The sequence below is a fragment of the Carcharhinus amblyrhynchos genome, chromosome 14, assembly GCF_965287045.1.
Source record: "Carcharhinus amblyrhynchos chromosome 14, sCarAmb.v2.hapA, whole genome shotgun sequence".
Lineage (NCBI taxonomy): Eukaryota > Metazoa > Chordata > Chondrichthyes > Carcharhiniformes > Carcharhinidae > Carcharhinus > Carcharhinus amblyrhynchos.
Window position 1 is genome coordinate 32,208,458 of NC_137337.1, and position 12,793 is coordinate 32,221,250.

The window sequence follows — 12,793 nt, forward strand, 5'->3', positions numbered from 1 at the left end:
TGTCTAAACAAAACGTGGTTTTGTTGTATTCTACAAAAAAAACCTGACTCTCTGTCACCACATGAAAAACAAGAAACTTGAGGATTGATGGACATGAGCCCAGGTTATAGGTTACAGACATCAATATGTCTCACACAACTGTGGTATGCTGTGCACTTTATATAGCTGGATTATTTCCAGACCTCCACTGCTGCTGCTCTGAGTTGCTCATTATGTGCTGGTGGCATGTAATGTATACCAGGTATACATTTGAAGTACAAAGCAGTGGCTTGACATTGTCATCTGTGACACTCAGCCTTAAGATGTCTAGCTTCAATTACCCTCCCAAAGCAGTACAGCCAAGCTCTGGAAATTGATAAAGTTGAGGGTTTGAATCCATACTGATGATACGTTATGTATTTGTAGTATAATGTGCATTATTCTCCGTCTAAATTATTGAAAGAGTAGCATTGTGGAAGTTTCCAAATCTTTTGAGCTATTGTTGGACTAATGTTATGTTGACTTTTATCCACATAACTGGAAATAGTTGGAATCTCTTCTTTGTATTGGAAGACACTTTTGGAAGTTTTGTTAAATGTGTGTTTTTTAGTCCATTGTTGTTTGACACTTAACTGCTCAGCATCTTCAACCTTGGTAATGGAGTCTTGTAGAACTTGCTTAAAAATGTTAATTAGTTCTTGAGGCACGACAAGCTCAGAACCTGCTGACACTTCTTGACATCTGTTTAAAAGAACATTAATAGAATTAAAGGAGTGACATTGCTGCCTTATATAAAGGTTCACATTTATAAACTTTTTTTGTAGCCGTGTGTTAAATTATTTGAAACATTGTCTTATGTGAATTGTTCTGGTGCTGCTCACTGCACTTATCATTTGGTGAACGTGTAACATCAGACCATAAGACATAGGAGCAGAAGTAGACCATTTGGCCCATCGAGTCTGCCCTACCATTCAATGAGATCATTGCTGATTTGATGTGATAATCCTGAACTCCATTTTCCTGCCTCATGACGATGACCCTTGATCCCTTTACTGATTAAAAATATGACTAACACAGCCTTGAACACTTAACTACTCAACCTGTACAGTAAGAGAAATCCACAGATTCACTACCCCCGAGAGAAGAAATTCCTCCTTATCTGTGTCTTAAATGGGCAATCCCTTACTCTGAGATTATGTCCTCTGGTCCTAGACTCTCCCACACAAGGTACATAATCTCTCAGCGTTGACTCCGTCAAACCCCCTAGGAATCCTATATGTCTCAAATAAGGTTGCCCCTCATTCTCGTAAACTCCATTGAACACAGGCCCAACCTACTCAACCTCCCTCCATACCTGGGATCAAACTAGTGAACCTTCTCTGGGCTGCATCCATTGTGAGTGTATATCTTTCCTTAGATAAGTGGACCGGAACTGTTCACAGTATTCCAGGTGACTCCTGTCACCTTTCCAGGAAACATGAGCATGAAATGACTCATGAACTTTCCCTCCCCATTTTCAAGTTGTTGCTGATTCTGATTGCAAATTCAAGGTAGTCACTATTGAACTCTTAAGAGCTCTGGTGAAACCAAACCTTGAATGCTGTGTCAGTTTTGGTGACTAAAATATTTGTGCTTGAGGCAATGTGGAAAAGATTGTAAAGCTAATCCTTGAATCAAAAACCTCAGAGAATTTTGCTCATTTCAACCCCTAAAATATCTGGAAGGTGATTATATTGAATTATGTGGTATGGAAAAGTACATGAAAAAATTGCAATAAAATTGGAAGCATAGAACAATTGGTTTGTAAGTTTGAATTAGTAATATATACAAATCTAGAATTGTTTGCAACATCCTGTTAAACCTTTTGCACAGATGGTTAATACATAGGATGAATCATATAGTGGAGGTAAAAATGCTATAAATTGGTTTAAACAAAATGTTTAGTGGGGGAGACGGAAAGTGTGATTTTTGGATAGGTATTTTGAGGTGAACCAAATGGCAGTCCTTTTTGTTGTTATCTTGTGATTTTGCTGTGCATCAAATCACTGAAAAGAGCAGATGAATGTTATTTTTCATCAATGCTGTAGGAGGTATGCCAGTTTGTTAAACTGCAATTCCATGACTCATTGTATTGCAGCTTGCTGCATCAAATGTGCAGTTGAAGTGATGAGCAAATTTTGTTCTTTTTATTTATTAGTATCATCTTGCGTTAACACTGTGAAGTTACTGTGAAAATCCCTTAGCCGCCACACTCACGTGCCTGTTCAGGTACTGAGGGGGAATTTAGCATGGCCAATGCGCATAACCAGCAGGTCTTTTATTCTGTGGGAGAAAACCATGCAGACATGGAGAATGTGCAGACCCCACACAGGCAGCGACCCAAGCCAGCAATCTAACCGCAGTCTCTGGTGCTGTGAAGCAGCAGTGCTTGCCGCTGTGCCAACCCTGTCATTCACATTCAAATAAAGCAAAGTAAGCATTGATTGATTGTATTTATCAATCTATGTATTTCCGAGCCAATTTTGTTCTTGATGTCATGTTGCATTTTTGAAACTGAAGAACAAAGTTATCTTGGTTTAGTTTCTGAATGTGTAGGAAACTTGTGTTTCCTGTACCTGGCAAAATCATTTTGAACAGTAATGCTGTTAGCTTTTGGATTACGTGCACATGCTTTATTATGGATTGCAATACTAAACTGACTGTACGTTGCAATACTGAAATACGCAATATGCAGAAAGTCAGTTTGCAGGTGATCGAGAAGGCAAATGGAATGTTGGCCTTTATCGCGAGGGGGATGGAATATAAAAGCAGTGAGGTCTTGCTGTAATTGTACAGGGTACTAGTGAGGCCGCAACTGGAGTACTGTGTGAAATTTTGGTCCCCTTATTTGCAAAAGGATATATTGGCCTTAGATGGGGTGAAGAGAAGGTTCACCAGGTTGATACAGGAAATGAGAGGGTTAGCTTATGAAGAGAGATTGAGTAGATTGGGCCTGTACTCGTTGGAATTTAAAAGGCTGAGGGGTGATCTTATGGAGACATATAAGATAATGAAGGGGCTAGATAGGGTGGAGGCAGAGAGATTCTTTCCACTTAGAAAGGAAACGAACTAGAGGACACAGCCTCAAAATAAGGGGAAGTCAGTTTAGAACAGAGTTGAGGAGGAACTACTTCTCTCGGAGGGTAGTGAATCTCTGGAATTCTCTGCCCATTGAAGTGGTGGATGCTACCTCGTTAAATATGTTTAAGTCACAGGTAGATAGATTTCTGATCAATAAGGGAATTAAGGGTTATGGGGAGCAGGCGGGTAAGTGGATCTGAACCACTACAAGATCAGCCATGATCTTATTGAATGGCAGGGCAGGCTCGAGGGGCTAGGTGGCCTACTCCTGTCCCTGTTTCTTATGTTCTTATAAAACTGAGTGCTGCAGTGTTGGAGGTGCCAACTTTTGATAAAACATTAAACTGAGGTCCCATTGCCTGGGACATAAAACACCTACAAGCACTATTTTGAAGACAAGCAGGGAAGTTGTCCTCTGTCCAGGCTAATAATTTACCTTTTGATAGTCTCATAAAACAAAATATCAAGTAATTGTCACATTTCTGTTGGATAATCTATTTGCAACATCACCCTACGAGTAGAATTCAGTTGTACTTCAGTGGCGGTGAAACATTTTTGCCCTGAAGTCAGTCAGGAAAGATGTTGTTTTGTACAAGTCTATCTTTGTTTTGCATTGCTAAAGGGGATTATCAGAGTCTGGGGAACAGAAGCTAGTTGACCTGGTTTCAGTTGAGAGCGAAGTACAAGATGACCTAAGAAGGTGACCTGGAGGGTGGATGTCGCAAGTAGTGGAATTAAAACAATACTGTTCTAAATTGATTCATTATGTAACCAAATGTGTTGATTTAAAAAAATACTCACTTGTAAAGCACAGCTTCAACATGATGGGGATGGATTTTTGAGCACAAAACTTTTAAATGACTTAGATCTTCGGCTTGAATAGACAGTTCCTGACTCGAGCAGGAGGCAGGTTTCTGGATTTTCTGTTCATTATTGGATAAGTTGACCAGCCTTTGAGATTCTTTCATGTACTGTATTAATTCCATCATAAGAGATTCATTTACAAATTTTGCTTTTTGACTGTATCTGTGAGATTCGTGTCTTGATCGCATCATCCACTGAAATAAAGTTATGCTATAATTCAAATGAACAAGAGCAAACATTTTAATATCTTAAAATTCATATGTCAGCAGATGAATGTTCAGAAAACAAACTTATTTGACTTATTATTGTCATATGTATTGTTATACAGTGAAAAGTATTGTTTCTTGCGCGTTATACAGACAAAGCATACCTTTCATAGAGTACCTGGGGAGAAAGAAAAGAGAGGGTGCAGAAACTTAGAAGCAGGAGTTGGCCTTTGAACCCTTTGAGCCTGTTACACCATTTAGTAAGATCATGACTGATCTGATTGCCCCCAGTAACATTTTACCTGCTTGCTCATCAAGTATATTTATCTGTTTTAAAGACATTAAAGATTCTGCTACAGCTCCCTTTTTGAGGAAGGGACTTCTAAAGATTCCCTACTCTTTGAGCAAAAATGTATCGTCATATGTCATAAATGCGCAAACCCCACTTTTGTAAATAGTGATTCCTAGTTGTAGGTTCTTCCACAAGAGAAATATCCTCTCCACACCCACTCTTATAACCTCTAAGGATGTTATATATCTCAATCAAGTCACCTCTTACTTTTCCAAACTCCAGCAGATACAAACCAAGCCTGTCTAACATTTTCTCAGAAGACAACCCTCCCATTTCAGGCATTAGCTTATAAACCTTCTCTGAACTGCTAATGCATTTACATCCTTCCTGGAATAAGGAGACCAATACAGTACAGAATACTCCAGATCTGGTCTCACTAGTGTCCTGTACCTCCTATTTGTAAATTCAATTCTCTTTGCAATAAACAATAACGCTCTTAGCTTTCCTAATTACTTGCTGAACCTTTTTTAAAAAAATATCAGCCCTGAGCTGACATCTTGAACCCTGGCATGGGCAGAGAAAATAACCTTTTGGATTCTCTTTTGCTTCTAATGGACAATGTCAATTTCCCCCACTCTCCCATTACCTGCTACCACTACTAGAGAGCTTTTTGCTTCCCCTTATGGCTTTTTGTTCCACAATGCCATTGTCAGTTTGCTTATCCACACATTTTTATTCAAACAAGGTAAGAGATCCTCAAACCTATTGGACAGTTGCAAAAGCTGAAACTGCTGTTCTCTGAATCCCATACCTGCTTCACTTGCAGTTATACCCATCTGTCCCTGATAACTGACCACATCAGTGTCTCAAATGAAACTTTTATTTGTAAATGAAAGTGACGGGTATCCCACTGGTTTAACATTTTAGGAACAAAATTGTTTTGGCAGAAATAAGCCAAATGTAGCAGTACTTTGGCAATTCCAACAGAACACTGTTCAGAAAACACTAGCTGAAGATTACTTTCTAAAATGTAATTTGTATTTCAAGGAGATAAACTAAAACCACCAGAATCTGGAAAATGTTGTTTATTTTCAAATCCTGTTGCGATTAGTCGAGAATTAATAACAAAAGAGCCTAACGTTTAATTAAAAATTTTCAGCTTTTTGTTTATCTTCAGTCATCGTTGTGTAATGTTGCTTAACTGAGAGGCTGAACATATGTACATACAGCCACTTGACCTTAATCGCCTTATACTGGCTTCTGGAAAATATTTGTGAAATGAACATGTTGAGTAATCCTTTGATGTTCTGCTCCCCTACACCATGATAAAGTTAATTCCTTGCTTGGTACCCCTCGGAAGGCCAAGTTGAGATTGCTTGATGCAAAGGAGAATCTCCTAATGATTGCTGAAGTTGGTGCAGTAACATGGTGCCAGCAGGCTGTCCTTTCTTTTACAAATAGAATTGAAAATTCCTGAAACATCACTTCCAATATTCCTTTGTACTCCTAGGTGAAATATTTTCACTTAAATAATTTGTGTAAGTTTACTAAGACGTACAGTGCTGAACTAATCTTCAAATGTGCTTACCTTTCAATTTGTTTTCCTTTTGACATTGGGAAAAATATCTCCGTGATCGGTTCTTCTGAATCTTCTGTGCAACTGAGAGAAGCTGTTAGCAGCTAATATTTACTGACAGCTGATGTTCACTGTTATATGTAGCTTCCAGTTAAAAACCTCATCTGCGGAAGGAAAATCCAGTTGTGTTGCAAAGTAGCTTGATGCATGTTGTAAGTACCATACGCTTTCACAATTAATGTGAAGTCTGAATTGATTTTAGCTTTCAGTCATGATCTGCAAATGTACAGATTGGATTTCTTGCAGGAGATTTTGATGTGGGAGGGCTTTATTGTTGGCAAGTGAGTTGGAAGTGAATCTTTGAGTTTAATTGAAATAGACATGTGCCTATGGGGGCAAGAGCTTCATTCCTTTCAGTTTAAGTATCCCAATTTCAATCATGAAAAGTTATTTTTGAAGGTTTTAAGTGGTACCTGAATATATTCCAAATAGTGTTTTATTTTTGTGATCTTGAAATGGCAATGGCAGTTTTTGTTTTGAATCTTTATTGAAGAATATAGTTGAAAAGATTAAGTTGTGGATGTTTGCAACAAACTGGAAAATGTAGCACAAGTATATTAATTTTATATAATTGTGAAAGTAGTTTTCAGTGATGAGATACTGGTAAGTTTAAGTGGATAAGAAAAGTAAGATGGTCAAACACAATAGAATAATTGGTTAAACACAGCTAAGTATGATTAATACTTTAATAGATTGTTATGCAACATTACTTGTATATATGTGTGATGCTGCTTTCCATATTTGTAATCTCTCCCTTCCTTTCCTGAAATAATCTTCTCACGGTTTACTGTTGTTGCTGCCCGAATGGTTACAGTACAGGAGATGGTCATTTCACGCATCAAGTCTATGCTGACACCCTAAAATGATAGTTCAGCTCTTTCCATCCTCACTTTTCACACTTCATTCTATTCACAAGTCAGGAAGAGATGGCTTTCATTTTTCTAGCTCAGGATTTTCTGATTCAAAATCCCTAATTTAAAAAAAAAATTCTTTGAGGTGTCTATGTTTTCTGTTTCTCCAGCTTGGACTTGGGGCAGAAAACCCAAACTCGGGCTTCTAGTAAATGGGGTTGCTCTTGATCTGACCATTATTTTTAAAGATGTGGCTGAGGATAACACTTTTTCTTTCCTTTATTGTTTTCTTACTAATGTCATATCAATAAAGTATTAGCCCCCAACCTGTTTGCATGTAGCTAAAATTTCTAATTATTTTTCAACAACTGGATATTTAATTGAATATCGTAGAATTAGAACAGCTTTAGTTCAGGTTTCAAGATGGAATTTTATAAGTTCACATAGTTTCGCCAATTCTATAAAGTAGCTAGTAAACTGAAATGAGAACTTGAATGCAGAAACAAGGATGCCTTACTGCAACTGTACAGGGCCTTGGTGAGACCACAGTTTTAAGTTGATTTATTATGTCACAAGTAGGCTTCCATTAATGCTGCAATGAAGTTAGTGTGAAAATTCCCCAGTCGCCATACCGGCAGGTACTTGTTTGGGTACAGTGAGGGAGAATTTAGCAAGGCCAATGCACCTAACCAACTGGCCTTTCGGACTGTGGGAGGAAACCCATGCAGACATGGGGAGAACATGCAGGACAATAACCCAAGCTGGGAATGGAACCGGGGTCCTTGGCGCTGAGCGATAGCAATGTTAACTGCTGTGCCACCCTTACTTACACCTAGAATTAAATGAATTCTTTTTGTGTTGAACAGGAGTATTCTTGCTTCGAAATAAACCTGTTGACGTTTAGTAACGTAGATTTTATTGTTGTGGAGTTGTGAGGAAGCGTCTGTTTTCTTGTAACCTAATTTCCGTATATGGTAGCAATTAAATTTTGATTTTCAAACTTCTATTTTGTTACCTCTTTTAACTTGATGAATTTAATATCATTAATAAGAGTTATGATTTCAGATAGAATAATATGGGTAGAATTCTGGGTACCTCAAAGATATTATAACTTTGCAGCCTTTAATAAAGTGGGCCTGAACCTTTTGCACACCAAAAGAGAAATGAAGGACTGGCAATGAATCCATACTTACTATAAAAATATACTTCCCAGACTTGTTTAGTCAACTTGAGTTTTACATTTTCCATTCACTGCCGTTTTGATTACTGTTACATCCTACATAAAATATATTCTTTGATTTTAACTGCACAATGTTTTGGAACAAATGAAAGCATGTTCATTCAAAGTTGTATGCAGTGTTTTTATATCACATTTAGTAATTGTGCCCTTAAGCACTAATTGTGACTGGTTAGCAGAACTCACTGTTGTGAATAAACAGAAAGCTATAAGGAGAATGTTTCTATTCCTAGATAATGTTGGACAAAATGTTCCTGAATGCAACTAGAAGATTTAAATACTCTGAATTGCTGTGACCTTCAGCTGTCTGAAGTGTCTTAAGTGTTTTTCCAACATTAGTCTTAAAGAAATTGTGAAACTGTCAGCGCCATGAAACTGAAAAAATATCAGACCTGCGATTTCTCTGTAAATTTGTAAATTTCTCCTTTGTAATTAAAGCATTGAAATAGGAGCACGAGTAGGTCATTCAGATCTTTGAACCTGCTCCCTGATTTCATGTGATCATGGCTGATGATTGATCTCAGTGCAATGCTCCCACTCTCTCCTCATTGCCCTTGGCATGATTAGTCTAAAATATATCTATTTCTTCAGCATTTTCAGTACGTACTCCATAGCCTTCTATTGTAGAGAATTAATTCCGTAATTGACCACACTGAGTGAAGAAGTTTGTTCTCTTCTCAGTCCTAAATGGCCTACCCAGATCCAGAGATAGTGACCCCTTGTTCCAGATTCCTCCCCCAAGCCAGAAGAAGAATGGTCCCTGCAACCAATCTCTCTAGTCCAATCAGACCTTTATATGTTTCATTGAGACCCCCATTCATTCTTCTAAACGCCATTGAATATAGGCCTTGTCGACCCGATTTCTCTGAAGTAACAATTCTGCCATTCGAGAAATCAGTCTGGTAAACCTTTGCTGTGGCATCCTTTTTTTGGGTCAGGAGAGAAATACGTGCACAATACTCCAGGTGTGGTCTCACCAAGGTCCTGTACAGCTGCAATAAGACATCCATGGGTTCAAATTCTGCTGCAGCTAGTGGAATTTAAATTTAATTAGTAAAAACTTGGAATATATAGCTAGGCTCAGTAATAGCGATCTTGATAATTATCATCAGTTATTGTAAAAATCCATCTGGTTCATTGAGGGAAAGGTCCTCACCTAGTATAGCCTACGTGGGACATTAGATCTGTAGCAGTGTGGTTGATTCTTAACTGCCCTCTGGAAAGGAAAGCAAGTCATTTTGTTCAAGGGCAGTTGGTGATTGACAGCAAATGCTGACCATGCCAGTGATGCAACATTAAATGAATGAAAGAATAAAGAAGAAAAGAGTATTTTTCCTTCAAATGGGACTATTTAAAACATTAGTATTGAAAAATGGAGTAAGATATAATCTTTTTTCTATTCCTAAGAAAATATGAAAACAAGTATTTAGAATATTGAATTAGAATATTTGTACCACTTTTGTTATATTTATGACTAATTTGACAATGCTATAAATATTGATCAACAGTATCTTGATTTGCTCTTTCTGTGAAATTTTTCAAGTTCATTGTTATAATGACAGGAAATTATGCAGTTGAACTGTGCCAATGCAGGTGACTTGGCACTTCAATAAACAAGGACATAATAGAGAAGACATCAGGGGTTCTGGTTCAGTAAATTTGTGTTGAAGTCTCTTTGTAAGGTCAGCAGTGAGCAAGTAAATACTCCGTTGAATGTGATGCATGACTGCATAAATGATATTCTTGTTACGCAGGGTATTAATGAAATAGTATATGGCAAATTATTCAAGCGTTTCACACATACTTCAATCTGAGGGAGTATACCATTGTTGAGAGGGGATTAAATTTAACAAATAGACATAGTGTCAAGGGGAAAGCCTTACTGTCATCATAAATGAACCTGTATAAGACTTGCTTGAAAGATGAATTGATCAGAGACAGAATTGAATGCTTGTTGCCTTTTCTGACCACTTGCAGTCAAGAACTTTACTAAAGAAAGTGCAACTAAAGAGACAGGCTGAGGTCAGGAAACAATCTGATCTCAGATGATGGAGAGTACTACCTTTAAAAGGGGCTAATTCAGTAGAGTATGTCAAACAAAGAAAAGAAAAGCTGCTATAGAAAGCAGCTGAGAAAGGAAGAATATCTATTACCAGCTCAAGCTGACTAATTAGTTTATCAAAGCAAAACAGAGGCATGGAAACTGTTTTGCCCAAGAGCCCGCCCTCCTTGGGAATGTAGTGGAAAGTGGAAGGACCTGCACACCTTTGAGATGAGTTTAAAAATCCTATCCACTGGTTTGTAGATATGGCCAGTTTGAACAGCTGTAGGACTGAGACAGAGTGAGATTCTTAATGGGGCCTTGAGTGATTGACACAACAAGGAATTTCCCTGTCACCTGGGTTGCCTAGCAGAATACTATTTCAGCTGATACTGATTTAATGTGATCACCAGGAAGCTTGTCTTGGCTCACCCCTTTCTTCACCAAGTCTGCAGCTGTGATTGGGTAATGAGAGGGTTTATGCATAAATCTTGAAAGGGCAAAATCCCTACTGAGCCTAACCGACCATGAATAGAAGCTCATGGAAGTGTGCCAACAAATCTGGATTGTTGACTGAACCATAGGCAAGTCCAGAATGTAGTGCAGACTTACAGTTGGACAGGATGCATGGTATTATCACAGGTTCTAGTGCATGGCATTATCACATCACATCATAGCTGAGACATGAAACTGACAAGAAGCAACATAATGACAGGTCAGTTGCCCAAGAGTGGCATCTTAGTGATTATTCTCAACACTTCCTCCACAGCTGGCCATTCCTGATCTGTGGAATAACCAAGGAGGAATTCTTGAGGTAACTCCCTTGCTACAGGCACGGACACCCCTACCTTCAGGTGCTTTGCAAGACCTACCCTGTACATCCCTGTATAACTTTTAAGATGGTGACTCACCTCTTTGTCCCTGCCTGTTGGTGCTCACAGTGCCGGAACCTTGCTTTCCAGGACCTGTGCCAGTTTCATTTGCATAACTCCTGCTAGGAGTGGCAGGAGCATCTTGAGAGGAACATCTTGAATTGGGCTTCAGTGACATGCTGAACAGGCCATTTGAATGTTTATCGGGTTCCAGCCTGCTCTGGCTGGGAATCTGGTCAGGACCGATGTGGATTCGGTGCAAAATCTGTTTTTCTACTGATTCTTCGTGCCAATATGATTCCCACTGGGAGCTAGCGGACTTGGAGAATCCCCCTCTGTGGTGTAATATGTTACATTGGATATTGGCTTATTAATGGTATTCTAATTGTTTAGGAACAATGAATGAAGAAAAATACACCCAGGAACAGGCCCTTTGACCCTCCAAACCTGTGCCGATCATGATGCCATCACTGAACTAAGAAAAAACCTTCTGCCCTTATTTGGTCTGGATCCTTCTATTCCCTCCCTATTCATAGATCCATCCAGATGCCTCTTAAATATTGCTAATGTGCCTGCTTCCACCATCTCCTCTGGTAATGCATTTCAGGCATCTACCACTTTATTTGAAAAACTTGCCCTGCACATTTCCCTGCTCCCCATCTCACCTTGAACCTGTGCCTCCATGTAATTGATGCTTTCATCCTGGGGAAAAAGCCTCTATCCACCCAATCTTTGCCTCTCATACAATTTTGTAGACCTCTATCAGGTCTCCCCTCAGCCTCCATCTAATTTGCTAATTGCTTAATTTTTACATCACAGGAAGGAATGCAACTTCACATGATTTTTGTCCCCCCCGCCGTACAGCCTTGTGAAGATGTAAGCTACAGCAATCAAATATGTTCCAGTAAAGCTTCTGTTTCCTTTACATCTGTAGACTCAATATTTTGTATTAGTCTGACAAGAATATTATACACTCCATGTAACTCGTCACAGTTGAGTTGAATTGGGCATGTCTCCAGAATGCTTGACACTTATTTTGTCAAACCAAATCTTCAGTGGAGAGCTTGAGTCTAGGATGTGCTCTTATGGCAGTCGAAGGAAGCACTAAAGGACGCAGATGGCTTCACTTAGTTTTGATATTACCTTCAAGTCTTGGGAGAAGTTTGCCAACAGTCACTTTTGGAAGAAGAGATTACCTGAGAAGCAACACAGTGAAAATGAAGACTGTTATAATAAAGGAATATAAGTGAGCAAAGTAGGGTAAGGGAAGCAAAGTTGGCTTAAGGGAGGGAAGGTAAGAATATTCTTACGTAAGCATAATTTTTTGTTTAAATAATTGAGTCAATAAGGAGCTTAAGGGCAGTCATGGCAGGAGAGATTGCACCTGTGCTATGTGGCAAGTCTTGGAAGCTTCAGTTGTCCCTGGTGGGCACATGTACAGGAAATGTGTCAAACTGCAGCTACTGGCTATCCACATTTTGGAGCTGGAACAAGTGATGGACAACATTCAGTGAACTGATTACAGATGAAAGTTGAACAAGCAGAAAGGAGATGAGTGACCATCTGACTGTAGAGGAAGGTGGGTAGTGCACTAGTCCCCTGTGGCTATCCCCTTTCTAACAGGTATATGTTTTGGACCCTGTTCAGGGAGATCGCTGTGCAGAGGAAAGCAGAGGCAGCCAACTTGATGACAAT

At 38.9% G+C, this 12,793-nt stretch overlaps 2 protein-coding genes across 8 annotated transcripts in view; one reads left to right on the plus strand and one right to left on the minus strand.

Annotated features, from left to right (window-relative positions):
• tdrd9 (tudor domain containing 9) overlaps positions 1–12,793 on the plus strand; it is a 131,659-nt gene that overhangs the window by 15,900 nt on the left and 102,966 nt on the right. For 6 of the 7 annotated variants that reach the window (XM_080202592.1, XM_080202594.1, XM_080202596.1 and 3 more), the window contains exon 1: positions 6,168–6,249. The exons of the other annotated variant lie outside the window; for it this stretch is intronic. In XM_080202592.1, coding sequence (XP_080058718.1) covers positions 6,245–6,249 — 5 coding nt within the window. In that variant the 5' untranslated portion in view covers positions 6,168–6,244. Of the gene's footprint in view, positions 1–6,167; positions 6,250–12,793 lie in introns of those variants that run through there. 7 annotated transcript variants of the gene reach the window in all.
• Positions 134–6,120, minus strand: rd3l (RD3 like). Its single transcript, XM_080201981.1, has 3 exons — positions 6,050–6,120; positions 3,901–4,173; positions 134–720 (listed from the first exon to the last, which is right to left on the minus strand). The coding sequence occupies exons 1-3, from the start codon at positions 6,073–6,075 to the stop codon at positions 417–419; spliced, it is 603 nt and encodes a 200-aa protein (XP_080058107.1). The 5' UTR covers positions 6,076–6,120; the 3' UTR covers positions 134–416.